The following is a 14154-nucleotide window of genomic DNA, read 5'->3' as shown; positions in this document are numbered from 1 at the left end:
CACCCACTATACCACTAATTCGCTCTCAATCCTCTAGAAATTCAATAGAGAGAGAGGGTAGGATCTTATTAGCTATTAATACTATTAAAAATCAAGAAATCAGCGCTATCCGGGAAGTAGCACGCCATTTTATAGTGCCTAAATCAACCCTCCGGTCGCGTCTTAGTGGGACTATATTTCGCGCTAAAACCCGCGCTAACGGTTATAAACTAACTGAGCTTAAAGAGCAATCTCTTAAAAAATGGATCCTCTCTATAGATCTACGTAAAGTAGCCCCCCGGCCTACTACTATACGAGAAATGGCGAATCTTCTTCTTAAAAAGCGCGGATCTAGCCCGGTTCTTTCGGTTAGCGAAAATTAGGTTATAAAATTTATTAAACGACGTCCTCTTCTTTCCTCTCGATTCTCGAAACGTTATAACTATAAGCGTGCGAAATGTGAGGATCTAGAGGTTATAAAGGGGTGGTTTAATCTTATTTAAAAAACTATCTTATAATTTAGGATTCACCCGGACGACGTTTATAACTTTAATAAGACCGGTTTCGCGATAGGATTAACGGCGACTACGAAGGTTATTACGAGAAGCGAATACTATAGTCGGCGAGTACTTTTATAACCTAGAAATCGTGAATAGGTGACGGCTATTAAGTGTATAAATACTACTAGTTAGGCCCTTCTACTATATATGATTTTTAAAGGTAAAGTCTTTATTAAATCCTAGTTTAACGGCCTCCCGGACGATTGGCGATTTAAGGTTAGTCCTAATAGATAGACCTCTAATAAAATCGGACTTCGCTAGCTAAAAAAGCTCTTTATTCCTACCACTTCTATACATATAAAGGGGGTATATCGGCTTTTAATACTTAACGGCTATAGAAGTTATTTAACGCCGAAGTTCGATAAAATCTGTGAAGAAAATAAAATCATACCGATCTATATACCTCCGTATTCCTCTCACCTTTTATAGCCTTTAGATATAGGCTATTTTACGGTATTAAAACGCTTATACGGCCGGCTAGTTAAAGCAAAAATACGGGTTAGGATAAATTATATTAATAAACTTAATTTCCTCGAAGTATACCCTCTTATATAAATTGAAGCTTTTAAATTAGAGACTATTAAAAATAGCTTCGGAGTAGCTGGTTTAGTCCCTTTTGCACTAGAAAGAGTGATTTCGAAGCTTAATATTCGACTTCGAACCCCTACCCCCCTTCTAGCCGGGGTAGTGATTAGGATCTAAAAACACCTTCGAACTATATATAATTATAAAAGTAAGCCTCCTTAATAAAAGCACTACTTCGTACGAGATTAAGGAGCCCCCCCTAGCCCGCTCAATTCCGCTATTAACCAGGTTTTAAAGGCCTACTAGATCACGATACAATCCGCCGTACTACTAGAGAAAGAAGTGAGCGATTTACGCGCTAAAAACGAGAAGAAAAAGTAAAAGCGAACTCGATCTATAAGGACGATAGTCCACAAAGGGGATCTCTCAGTTTAGGATATCCGTGAGCTACGTTCAGAGCCATTTGAGGCCCAAGTAGCGCGTATCAATAACTATCGTGAGCGGATTTCGGAAGGTTTAAGGCCGCCCCCCCAGGCCGGACGAGTATGTGGAATATGTAGGAAGCTAGGACATAGGAGAGAGACATGTCCAGATAGATGATGATTTTAGTTTATTTAATTTAATGGCGTTTTGGTTGAGATAAATGCATTTGAATTCAGGAAGTTGGGTGAGGTGCGCAGCTCGGTGGTGTGCGCAGCTCGGTGGTGTGCGCAGCTCGGTAGTGAAATACGTTACTTAGGCGTATTAGAAAACGGGTTGGGTTACAGATAGTCCAGGTAGAACCAAACCGCCGGAAATCTCACACATCGACTTACACCTCCCCGGCATGATACCTTGAACCCGATCAAAAAGGTTCCTTACGGCAAACGATGGAACCTAGGCCTTCCATCCATCCCCTCTTGGCCATAGGAAGACGCAATTCGGTATTGTTGCAGCCAGAAACACCAACAAACTGTAACTTCAAGGAAAAGCTTGATGTGACTTGACCTGGTCGAGTGATCATAGAAACAAGAAATAGATGTACATTGTGCCCCTTTGCCCCACATTAATATTGAGCTCCTCTGTTATTGGTTAATATTCCCCCGTGAGAGCCACGCGAGGCCGTCGCATATACTGGAGGCTACACTAACCGAATATGGTAGGTACAGTAGTGCAGCATACATGCTATTATCACGCCATTTCAACAGTTGATACTGATTAGCTTCTAGACTACCATGTGTTCTGTGGTTGAATTAACCATGAAGGTAATTGCCAAGAGCTGTGGTCTGCATCCACACGCGTCCACCTCCCGACCTGCGTCATCTTGCTGCCACTGTTAGGACTAGGCGGGGCTTATCTGAGACACGGCAACTACTCACGGCAGTAAATATTGCAACAATCCAATGTTGATAGGCTAACTATCTCCCCCCGGGCCGAAAGAAAGGTTACGCGTATTTGGAATTGTTAAACGGCTATAGTCTTGAGCCCATGTGACCTTCGGCACGAGGCTCTGCTCCCCATTGTGCACCTGAAAAGCCCTGGAGTGTACTGTTATGATGCTTACTCATCGGTTGCTATTGGAATCTCGACTACCCAGATCCGGTTTCTGCAGGATCTTTGTCGATATGGAGTGTCGCAATAGTTGGTGATTCGGCCATCCCATTGCGATCCTCGAGTTCGGGCTAACGGCATTCACAAATACGGGGCACAAAATGTCCCGTAGCACGTGCATGTGTGCCTCGAGACAATCACTAATGAATGCAATCGTCTCACACTTGGTCCAGACAGGAACGGACTCAATTTATACAGCTTATACAGCTTTTCCAAAACTTCAGTCCCTTCCTCAAACACGAAATTCAGAATTCAAGCTTGCCTGCCCTGGAAATATTTTACAGACTGGATACTAATGATCGACGGTTCTCGCCTGTTAGCGCGGGACGGGCCGGACTGTGGGTCTCCTAAACTGGAATGGGCTTGATGACGCGGAATCCGATTTCTATTCCAAACTACGCGAGCTTTCCAAAACACAAGGCGGAAAAGGTGATGGGAGGCATAGCTCCATTATCTCAAAATTTACAATTGTAATACAATATGCCACCGCGCAAGGAAGCAGCATAGCTGGTTGCCCCGGGCAACCCCTGGGGGTGAAGCCAGCAGACTATCTGGCTGCAGCGCCAGGACAAATCACAACGGTCCACTTGTGATTGGCTTTCGAGTGAACCTATGTACTAGGGTCTATCGGTTTGTGATTAGATTCCAAGGTTATATTTCCCCACGTGTAGGGAGTGGACATACCTAGGTAGGTAGCTGGCAGGTAGGATTCAGATAGCAAGAAAGTGGGTAGTACCTTCCCGAGAGACGAGAATAGGTCCCTTAAGTCTGACCAAAACATAAGGTTCCTTGGAAGGATCCCTTATAGCTCAGTGGTTAACCATGTAGCGGACTGAGTCGTGCTAGCCTGAAGGGGGTTTTGCTTCCTTTTTTTTTTTACTTCTTACATCCCATATTGACTTCTCACTCACACCGTACAAGCAATCTATCGTGTGGGCTTGTCATTGCAGAAATATGTATTCATTAACTAGACACATCATTCATATACTTTATAATATGATCTAATGCTCAACACCAATCCGAAGGCTACCGTTAAAATCCCTAAAGTCACCCCTCAAGATTCCGATGCCGTCTCTCCTGACTTCATCCACTAGGCCCTTGACTTTAGGTGCGATACTCTCCGGTGCAAATCCAAAGTGCTCATATGTCTCCTTTGAAGGAAGGCTCTTTCCAAAGCTGTTCATCGACACCGAAGCATCAGCATAGCGCTCCCACCCGTTGGACGGATACGCCTCGATCACAACAGTGGGCTTTCCAGCCCGCGACTTCAAGACCGATTGTTTGTACTCCCGCGACTGCTGCTCAAATAACCTAGTGCAAGGGAAGGACAGGACTCGTGCCCTGATACCATGCTCGTTAAGCAGCAATTCCCTAGTCTGCATCGCGAAGCCCATCTCAGACCCGACTCCGATCAAGCTAACATCGAAATCATCGCCCTCAGCCTCGGCGAAGACGTATGCGCCCTTGAGCGTGCCCTCGCGCGAAGAGTTCTTGGGGTATTGTGTCAGACTCTGTCGGGAGAGTGAGATAACAGTAGGCGTCTCAGTGGCCTGGATGGCAGCAATGTAGGCACCGGCCACTTCTTCTGCGTCGCATGGCCGGATGTAGAGAACATTAGGCATCGCGCGGTAGAGAGCGGCTACGGCAATGGGTTGGTGTGTAGGTCCGTTCTCACCAACTCCAATGCTGTCGTGGGTGGCGATGTGGATCTGCTGGAGGCCTTGAAGCGCGGCCATGCGTACACCGGCAGCAGCGTACAAGTGGAAGACAAAGTAGGTACTCGTCATGGGGATAAAGGTGCCTTTGTTGAATGCAGAAAGTCCGTTGGAGATGGAGCACATGGCGTGCTCGCGGATACCGTAGTGGATATAGCGACCGCTGTAGTTTCCGTTCAGGCCGCAAGCAGTTTGGAGTTCGGGCTAGTTTTACATTAATATCCCACGTCAACCGGAGACAGAAGGCTGAATGTAAAGTACTCACAGATTGGAAGTCAACTTTGTTTTTATAGGCGACATTGACCGAGGGAGTAAGATCCGCTGTTCCGACCAAGACTGAATTGATATTCACTGCAAGGTTGTTGGTCACAATACCGGCTGACTTTCGCGTGGCCGTTGGCGCAGTAGGCTGGTCTTCTGTGCGAGGAACGCATTTGGTCCAGTCTTCGGGCATCTTGCCCGCGACACGGAGCGCAAATTCAGCCGCCAGAGCGGGATCTTCATTCTGATATTTCACCAGGGCGTTTTGCCATCCCGCTTCGTGTGCGTCACCACGACCAGGGATGTCACTGAAGAAGTCATAGACGTCTTGAGGAATGTGGAAATGCTCGTCAGGGTTGAGGCCAAACCTCCTCTTGAGGTTAGCCACTTCCTCGACTCCAAGTGCAGCTCCGTGGATGTCAGCGGTTCCGGCCTTGGCAGCTCCGTAGCCAATAGTAGTGCGAACGTTGAGGACGGTGGGCTTGTCGCTTAATTTAGCGGCAAGAAGAGCGTTTGTGATTTCTAGTGTATATTGTTAGCAGAGCTTTCACCGCCAAGCTGAAAGACCTCCGAGACTTACCAGCAACATCCGAGTTTCCGTTGTACACGTCTACTACGTTAAAGCCAGTGGCCCGCATCTTGGTGTTGATATCCTCAGTGTTGGCGATATCTGCAGTTCCATCACACGTAACTGAGTTATTGTCGAAGATAACACAGAGATTGTTTAGCTTCCAGTGACCAGCGAGGGACAGCGCCTCGAGACCGACACCTTCCTGCAGGCAAGCATCGCCCACCATGCACCAGGTCATGTTATTCACTAGCTCATGGCCGGGCTTGTTGTAAGTCGCGGCAAGGTTCTTAGTGGCCATGGCAAGGCCAACAGCACTGGCGAGACCCTGGCCAAGGGGCCCAGTTGTGACCTCTATGCCCTCATTCTCAATTTCAGGGTGGCCGGGACAGACTGAGTCGAGCTTGCTTGAGTGGTAAGACTTGAGCTGTTCGAGTGTCATACTCTTGACGCCAACAAGATGCATAAAGAGGTATTGCCACAGACAGGCGTGGCCTATTATGACGTTAGTTTGGTTACATGTCGCGTTGCTTCTGTGGATAACTGGAGGGACACAGAGGACGTACCATTTGAGAGAACGAAGCGGTCCCGGTTGAAGTAGTTGCAATTGTTCGGAGAATACTTCATGACATACTTATACAGGGAAATACCAATTGCAACCATGCCCATTGGAGATCTGTAGATGAGGTCCAGTTAGCGCTGCGCCGCGAACAAGGGGATTTTCTCGAAGAGGGCGTCGACTTACCCAGCATGGCCTTCACCATACTGCTGGCAGAGATCAGCGATGAAAGCTCGGAAGACATTCATCACCCGCTCATGCTTCTCCGGGCTCTCTAATCTGAGTCCAGTAGCATCTCCTTTGCCGATCGCTGAGACCGCCTTTACTGGCAGGTACTGTGCGGGCTTCTCGAGGAGTTCTAGCGCAGGTGCCATGGCGTAAGGTTCGGCTAACTGTGAGACTAAAAATGACTTTGAGAATAGCGCTTCGTAATGGGAAGCTGCAAAAGGCTAGCGGACAAAGTCGAGCGGACTGCCGATTCTTATACTCAAGCCATCACTCCATATCCATGGCGTGCCCGACAATCCATGGATTGTGCCAATACTGGATCGTGGATGTTCGGCATCGAGACGAAGTCATGGATCACTCGGATCCGATATTGTCATTGAATTAACGAAAGACGATTGAACAGAGTGGCGACTTTGCACGAACCTGTTGTTGAAGAATGGTGGTCATAGTGGTTGGGGATAATCCTTCGCTTCGAGGACAATGGCCCTCGTCTCGAGAACCCACCTGCAACCCCGTCTCCAATACCGTACCTAGGTAGAAAAAGGGGTGATCAGGATTGGTCAGCTTGTCACAGCAGCCCCAGTTGCTAAACGTACGGTCCTATGATATGCAGGCAATCTGATAACTTGACAATGCCGTTATACTATCGGCATGGCTTCCGATGCCGGTCTTGTGGGCCTGTTGGCACCTGCATTAACAGTACATAAAGACAAAAGCCTTCACCATGGGATCTCTGACAATTATCCTCCGGCTAATGTATTGCTAGTGTCTGCTTGATGATTATTTCACTCCCGATGTTTCTTGTCCTGTATATTTTGTCCTTTCGGAGTACCGATGTATATATATCCAAGATTCCGCAAAGCTGGATTGCGATATACATTATTGGCACGATGATACCCATCTACAACCATGTTCCCTTTGTAAATATATATGCCATACTAGTATCAGTGCGTGTATGTAGCCATCATAAAGAACACATGATCATACAGCGGGTGGTTCTATCCCGAAACCCGGAAACTCCTCAGTTCATTCTTCTTCTTTTGTGCCAAAGCTCACGGGTTCCGATTGTACCGGAGAAAAAGAGATTTGGATTTTGAGGCTAAATACAAAAAAAAGGAGGAGGGAATTCCAATGTGATTGAACGGTCGGATTTCCCCCAACCCCCAAGTGGGTCGGGCTAAGGCGGGGTAATGAATTCCGGGGAGATATGTTTTAACGACCTTGGCAGCATCGAGACGAAACCCACGAAGGTATCCTCGATGGATGTCACTAACGCAAAAGGATCAGAAGGCCATGCCACGGGAACCCGGCGTCGTCGTGTTAGGCTATCTCGGGCTCGCGGATTGAGAACCAAAACCGGATGGTGAGTGGATACTGCAGTTCGCAATGTCCCCCTAAGCGAATATCCAACCTCGCTCACACGTACATCAGCCTCACATGCAGAGAGAGACGCGTGAAGTGCGACGACGGTAAGCCCACTTGCGTACGGTGCTCCAAGTCAAATCGTGCCTGTCGGTACGCCCAGGTTGGTGACCAGGGACATGCGACTGGACCCAGGGCCGAGTTTGAGTCTCTAAGGGCTCAGTCAGATCTAAGGGAGGAGAGGAACGAAGACTCACGTTCTGGGAGAAGCGATACCAATATTGCAGGTGTCGTCCAGGGGGACCTGCATAGTTCCCAGGGGCAACAGCCGAGCTCTGGCCCAGCACCCTACTTTCAAGATACCTGCCCAGCCCCTGCTGAAGCTTTCGCCCCGCTCCAGAATAACGGCTCGAGTGAGACGCCACTGAATGACTGCTTGGATAATGATCAAAGATTATCCAGCATTGACTCGAGCTTCTTGGGTTCTCCACTTTCACTTAGCCAGATACCCCTGCTCAACATATCCCCCGGTGAATGGTTCGATCTGGTAGCACGGGATGCCATAAACAACATCCAAAGGCTTAACGATTCTTCGGCCGGCGATCCGCGATGGAAGTTTCCCGAAATTGCCCTCTCGCGTAGACAGTCCCCAGCACCTGAATGTCCCGAGACTCAGCCCGAGCAAGCCGAAAGGCACCCTGATCCACAACGACTCGGCCTGGAACGTCGAGATGGCGGAATCGAATCCCCTTTATTAGACTACCACCAATTACCCCAGCCTTGGAATACGACGAGTAGGATAGAGTTGTCGACACTCGACCTCAAGTTCTTTCGATACTTCATCGATATTGTTGGGCCGATTCTGGACTTGTTCGATCCCGCTCGGCATTTCACTAATGTCGTGCCGCATCTTGCACTACGAAACACGGGGCTTTTTGAGGTCCCTCCTGGCAGTCGGGGCTAAGCATATGTCTCTGGGCCTCATGCCTGGGTCGGGTGAACGTGCATCAGGCGAGCATGCGACTCAAAATGCGAATACTCCAGCCTCGCTAGCCGCAGTCACCCACCTGCCGTCAGAGTCAGATCCTGCTCCAGTACACATAGCTACACAGTATTACTACGAAACGCTTCAATATCTCTCGCAGACCTTACTCTACCCACCCTATGCGGAATCCCGTGAGATTTTGGCAACAGCCACCATGATCAGCATGTATGAGATGTTTGATGCCGACAACGCCTCGACCAGTGGCGACTGGGAACAACACTTGCGGGGCTCCTTCTGGATACAGCGGTCTCAGGACAATGATGGCGAGTCCGTTGACGGCTTGAGACGAGCCGTATGGTGGGCATGGCTCCGACAGGATATTTGGGCGGCTTTCCAGACAGGACGGCCAACCCTCACTTTCTGGCGTGCTAGAAAAAAGCTCGAGGAGCTCGACTCGGATGAGCTCGCAACAAGGATAGTCTACATCTGTGGCAAGTGTGTGGAATATGCCGCATCGGATGGGATGTCGGCGAATAAGGACCCAAGACACAGAACGCACCAGGGTGACCGACTTCTCCGCGCACTCGACGACTGGCATAATGTCCTCCCTGCTTCTTACCAGCCGGTCACTGTCGCCACGGATTCTGGCTCAAATACTGTGTTCCCGTCTATATGGATTCACCCGCCTAACCATGCAGGGGCTATGCAGATGTACCATTTTGCAAGAGCTACTGTGCTGCTGAACCAACCCTCAATGGGGGGCCTGAATGCCTACTGCCTCCGGGAGAAACAGCTCAGTGAAAGTGTCAAGGTGGTTTGCGGCATCGCTAATGCTTGCCAAGAACATGAGCCTGCAATAGCCTTTGTTAACGTACAGGCTTTGTTTGGAGGTAAATGTCTCTCCTGATTTTGTTTCCGTCCCTACTGACAAGACCGAAGTTGGCCAGTTCGTTCGGTCGTCTGAAATGCAGCGCGAGTTGCTCCGGATCTTAGAGAGAATGCTGAGGATCAGCAAATTCCCCGGTAAAGGACTTGTTGCTAAACTCCAAACGGCCTGGCAGGTGTAAATTGTAACACAAAAGTTGGCGAACCAGAGACAAGGCAAGGTTCTCCGGACTAAATTAGTTCCAAAGGGAGCTATGTATTCTATAAGGATATTAATTGAGCTGATTCCAACTCGGACCTTTCATGGACCGAGACTAAATATAAAAAGGACTATCGTTCATTCTCAATTAAACCCCACGTCGGCTCGTTATCCGTAGATCATGTCTTTCATTGTTATTATAGACCTCCTCCCTCACCACGCTCCGACAATACCAGCAACCGGAATATCGATTCCAGTAGTGTAAGATGCACCGTCAGAGAGCAGATAAACGTAGGCGCCGCCAAGCTCCTTGGGGTCAGCCAATCTGGGCATGCCGCCATAGTATTGCATCTTGAGGTTCCAGTCCGGCGCCTGATTCACAAAGTAGGTCATAGCAGTTTTAATAAAGCCCGGTGAGATCGAGTTGACACGAATGCCATGTTTGGCCCACTCCATCGCGAGCGTATGCGTCATATTCCGCACAGCACCCTTGGTAGCTCCGTAAGGAGCTGAGGGAGCCGCACGGTTGGGACGATAAGATGTCATGGAAGCAGTGAAGACAATGGATCCCTTGATTCCCAGCTCAATGAAGCGGCGGGCCACAGTCGTGGCGCAGAAGTAGGCACCAAACACGTTGAGATTGAACAGTTGGTCCAACTGGGCGCGGCTGAAATCGAGCGCGGGCTGGTGCTTCGTCATTCCGGCGTTTGCGATGAAGCCGTGGATGGCGCCTCGTGCGGAGATGACAGCATCGATTGCGGTGTTGACGCTCTCTTCGGAGGTGACGTCGCAGTGGACGTAAGATAAGCGCTTAGGGTTGGCATTTTGCAGGGCGACGAATTCCTCGCCGGGTTCGAACACGTCGAGACTGAAGATGGCTGCTGCCTCGTTGGCCAGGCAGACCTCTGCAATGGCCAGACCAATACCTCGGTTGGCGCCGGTGATGGCAATGACCTTGTCCTTCAGGGTGATTCTCCAGTCATGGTCTGGACCTGGCTGTGTGTCAAGGAAGGCGGGGGCTGGGGCTGCGACTTCGGCGACGGGAGCGCCTGTGGTGGTGTCTTGGATACTTGGAGGCATTATTGAGGATGTATTTGTTTTCCGTAAGAATTTAGGGACAAGTGGAAGAATTGATAAGCCATTGGAATGGGACAGCACCTTTTTAAGTCTGTCATGGCCTTCTGCTCAGCCAAGCGACCCCGGTATCGCCTAAACACATACCGAAGAGCTCGGTATATTGAAGTCGCGTAGGTGTATCGATTGAAGCGGCAGTTCAAAGATCCCCACGCATTGTGGAGGACTGCTACCCCGGGCCGACGCACGGTCATTGTCCGCGAGAATAAATTAAGCGATCATGTCCTCCAGGGCTTCGAAGCGAGGCCCCTGTCCAACCCCCATGCGATGCCTAGACCGATCGAGATCGACCCTCGCATCGAGGCGCGGGGGGCCCTAAACCCACGTGGAGCTGAGCCCCAGACAGTTGAGCTTCATACGAAGCTTGTTGGGCCTTGGGAATGGTCAGAAATCAAATATAACGCGAAGGAAAAACCAGGAAGCAGAATATTATGGAGACAGTGCCTACCTAAGGTGTTGAACTAATGCAAGCTGATCTGTCTGTCGGCTCTTTCCTTTGCAGCTTGTGCCTCAGGCAGAACTCAGAACGGGCCTCTCGGGCGGCTCTTTCCCAATCCAACATAAACTCTCTCTCCCTCCTTTGTTCCCTACGGGCATATTTCCTACATCCATAGTGCCCAAGACCTTTTTTCCTGATTCTGACATTAGCTACATATGTATGTAGTTAATCCCACCGGGTTTGGCGAGGGCTACACTTGTCTGCTTATTCAATGTGTGTGCTGGAATACATGCTGATCATTGCGGTATGTATTGACTCCCCATGGGGTAAATTCCCTTCTGCGGAGTTGGAAAATATTAGACCCTCCCGGTGGCATGATTGGTGCTGGATGAGAAGCTCCACGCTGACCTCGATACGATCACCACACACGCCAATCGGATAGAGTTCCCCGGCTGTGGAGAGCGGGAATTCGGAGCTTGGAAAGTTGTGGGGGTGGATATGGGAAAAATGAGCATGACGGATGAGCGAATGTTGGGATTCCCCCAGGTCCAAAGCCCTAGCTTTGTATATCCGGGGTTGGGGGTAGAACATATACATTCCATAAGGAGATCCATGTCCAACCTGGCATTTTATTCTTTACTCCTCCAAACTTCGGCTCTTCCCAACAAGCCATCATGGACCGCGACTTCGAGAGCCAACTGAAAGATGTCTCCTCTCATGAGATTGAGAATGTGAATATCGCCGAGTCTGTCTCGTACAGCCCAGAAGAGGAGAAGGCGTTGGTGAGGAAGATTGACCTCACCCTCCTGCCGACTATCTGGGTCATGTACCTCTTGTCCTATCTGGACAGGACCAAGTGAGTGACAACACGTTAGAGCTAGAGGTCTTATGCTCTGTCAGGGTGCTAACGGCCGTTTTGTATACAGCATCGGCAATGCGAAGATCTCTGGTATGGAAGTAGATCTCAGCTTGTCATCCAATGAATATTCGATTGCCCTGGTTGTCTTCTTCGTCGGATACGTGGTTTTCGAGGTGCCTAGCAAGTACGACAATGTTATCCTTGGTATTCTGCATCAGATCATAACCGCTAACCGCCCTCTCCCTGCAGTCTTGCCCTGGGCCGATCCCGACCCTCTATTTTTCTCCCGTCAATCATGATTCTATGGGGTGCATTGACTTGTGTGATGGCTGCTATCAACGATTTCACCCACCTGGTCGTTCTTCGAGTCATTCTTGGATGTGTGGAGGCCGGCTTTGCACCCGGTGTGATACTTCTCCTGTCATCATGGTACAAACAAACTGAACAGTCCAAGAGATTCGGTGTGTTCATATCTGCGGCCGTCCTGTCAGGCGCCTTTGGTGGCCTGATCGCTGCCGGTATTGTTGATGGCCTTGAGGGCGTTCATGGTATCCGTGGTTGGCGGTGGCTGTTCATTATTGAAGGCGCGGCCACGGTCGGTTTTGCTATCATTTCCCTCTTCATTCTTCCTGATTTCCCAGGTACATCGCGACGTCTCTCTGATCGCGAGAGACAGATCGCTGTGGCGCGCCTGGCTACTCAGAATGTTACTGCTACCACCGAGGATACCGAGAAGCTAAGCAATTGGGGTGCTTGTAAAGTCGCTTGCCGAGACCTTCGCACCTGGACGTTCGTGATTGGATATATGGTTCGAACTGCCCTTTTTCGCCCTTGTCTTGAACATCACTAATCAGGCCATCCTGTATAGGTCATCGTCGGTTCAAGTACCCTGACGTACTTCTACCCTACCCTCGTGCAAGGACTTTTCGGAGACGCATCCACCAAGAAGATCAATTTATTGACTGTACCAATCTATGGCGTGGCGTTTATCGCCACCGGTGTCACATCCTACTTCAGTGACAAAGTTCCCAACTGGCGTGGCGTCATTATTGCTAGCTGGCTGACATTTTCCCTGGTATGTTCGATTATTGTCTGTGTTGTGTACAATTTCACAGCTCGATACGTTCTCCTGGTTCTCATGGCATCCGGCCTTTGGGCCACCAATGGAGGTACACTGGCCTACGCCTCCTCTGCCTTCGGTGGGATGCACCCCCAAGCCCGAGGTGTTGCTTTGGCTATGGTGAATGCACTGGGTAATCTGGCACAGATCTACGGATCGGTACGTATCTTAGCAAAACATTATCCCTATTAGGCAACACAGCTAACTGGTAACGTACAGTACCTGTTCCCAGAAAAGGATGGCCCTAAGTATATCATGGGATTCTCTGTCATTTCCGCGATGCTAGCGGTGGGCGTTATTGACTTTTTGTTCTTGCATGTTTGGTTCCGTCGCCGCCAGCGCAACCTGTGATGATACTCCATTGTTGGATGTTGAAAGGAGATCTAGTCTCCTGGATTATGAGTACACGGGTCATTCGTATAACCACAGTGAACATTGCTAGAGGCGGATCCTGAAATATATCCAATGTTGCACATGAGTCTGTAGGTCTCTCAGAATATAGCTATGACATTCTAACTGAAAATCAATCCATTGTGTTGGCCGTCATTTTGCATATTATTGAGCATGAAATACCCGCTAGTAATTCAGATATTAAAGGAAGTTTACTGGTGACGGTCTAGGAACCTCCGTAGAAGAGACAAATGTTTCCAAGGCTTGATGTTCGGCCGGTGTAAGACACATCTGGTAGTAATGTATTTTGGAATCAACCTGACCACCCACTACCTGAGCCATGTATTTCTTAAGTTGGCACAAGCTATTGCCTCACTCTGGGCCTCGCCCACGTTAACCTGACGACCAGATTTATCTCGTTAATTGTGCCAGTATGGCTGGATGATCGCTTCGGGGTGGAATTGCACCGAATATATAGCGCCATTGAATAACAGTTTTCCAAGGTTGGAAGTATGATAATCATGCCAGCGTTACCATCTAGCTATGACAACAACAACTTCACCCTTTGGCAATCTGACTGGTGTCTCGTGGACGAAGGTCACGGTAAAGCTGAGGGTCGTTTGGTGGATACTTTGTGAAGGCCTCACCCAACGAGCCTTTGCAGTAAACAAGAAATAAGTAAGAAAATTTAACCAGTTCTAACCCCAGAGACAGGCCTGTAAACAACCTACACATGTGGCCATTAAGCGAGCCTGTGGCCATAAGCAAGTTCTGAATCTGAAAACGAACATAGTTA

The 14154-nt window shown here is 49.2% G+C and overlaps 4 protein-coding genes across 4 annotated transcripts; 2 read left to right on the top strand and 2 right to left on the bottom strand.

Annotated features, from left to right (window-relative positions):
- Window positions 1–3655: 3655 nt before the first annotated feature.
- N7489_005763 (transketolase family protein) lies at window positions 3656–6131 on the bottom strand (the record flags this gene model as incomplete). The annotated part of the gene is made up of 5 exons (XM_056711515.1): window positions 3656–4573; window positions 4635–5152; window positions 5211–5693; window positions 5765–5874; window positions 5944–6131. The coding sequence occupies 5 exons, from the start codon at window positions 6129–6131 to the stop codon at window positions 3656–3658; spliced, it is 2217 nt and encodes a 738-aa protein (XP_056569936.1).
- A 1113-nt stretch (window positions 6132–7244) lies between these two features.
- N7489_005762 (Zn(II)2Cys6 transcription factor) lies at window positions 7245–9399 on the top strand (the record flags this gene model as incomplete). The annotated part of the gene is made up of 4 exons (XM_056711514.1): window positions 7245–7348; window positions 7417–8300; window positions 8359–9222; window positions 9272–9399. The coding sequence occupies 4 exons, from the start codon at window positions 7245–7247 to the stop codon at window positions 9397–9399; spliced, it is 1980 nt and encodes a 659-aa protein (XP_056569935.1).
- Window positions 9400–9629: 230 nt separating this feature from the next.
- N7489_005761 (uncharacterized protein) lies at window positions 9630–10496 on the bottom strand (the record flags this gene model as incomplete). Its single annotated transcript, XM_056711513.1, has 1 exon — window positions 9630–10496. The coding sequence occupies one exon, from the start codon at window positions 10494–10496 to the stop codon at window positions 9630–9632; it is 867 nt and encodes a 288-aa protein (XP_056569934.1).
- Window positions 10497–11663: 1167 nt separating this feature from the next.
- N7489_005760 (uncharacterized protein) lies at window positions 11664–13319 on the top strand (the record flags this gene model as incomplete). The annotated part of the gene is made up of 5 exons (XM_056711512.1): window positions 11664–11845; window positions 11916–12032; window positions 12098–12656; window positions 12717–13127; window positions 13188–13319. 5 exons carry the CDS (start codon window positions 11664–11666, stop codon window positions 13317–13319), a joined length of 1401 nt encoding a protein of 466 aa, XP_056569933.1.
- Between the last annotated feature and the right edge of the window lie 835 nt (window positions 13320–14154).

This window comes from Penicillium chrysogenum (assembly GCF_028827035.1).
Source record: "Penicillium chrysogenum strain IBT 35668 chromosome Unknown utg000002l_segment0_segment0, whole genome shotgun sequence".
NCBI classification, from domain to species: Eukaryota; Fungi; Ascomycota; class Eurotiomycetes; order Eurotiales; family Aspergillaceae; genus Penicillium; species Penicillium chrysogenum.
Note: the sequence above shows the minus strand (reverse complement) of the source record. Positions and strands in the feature narration are given on the sequence as shown.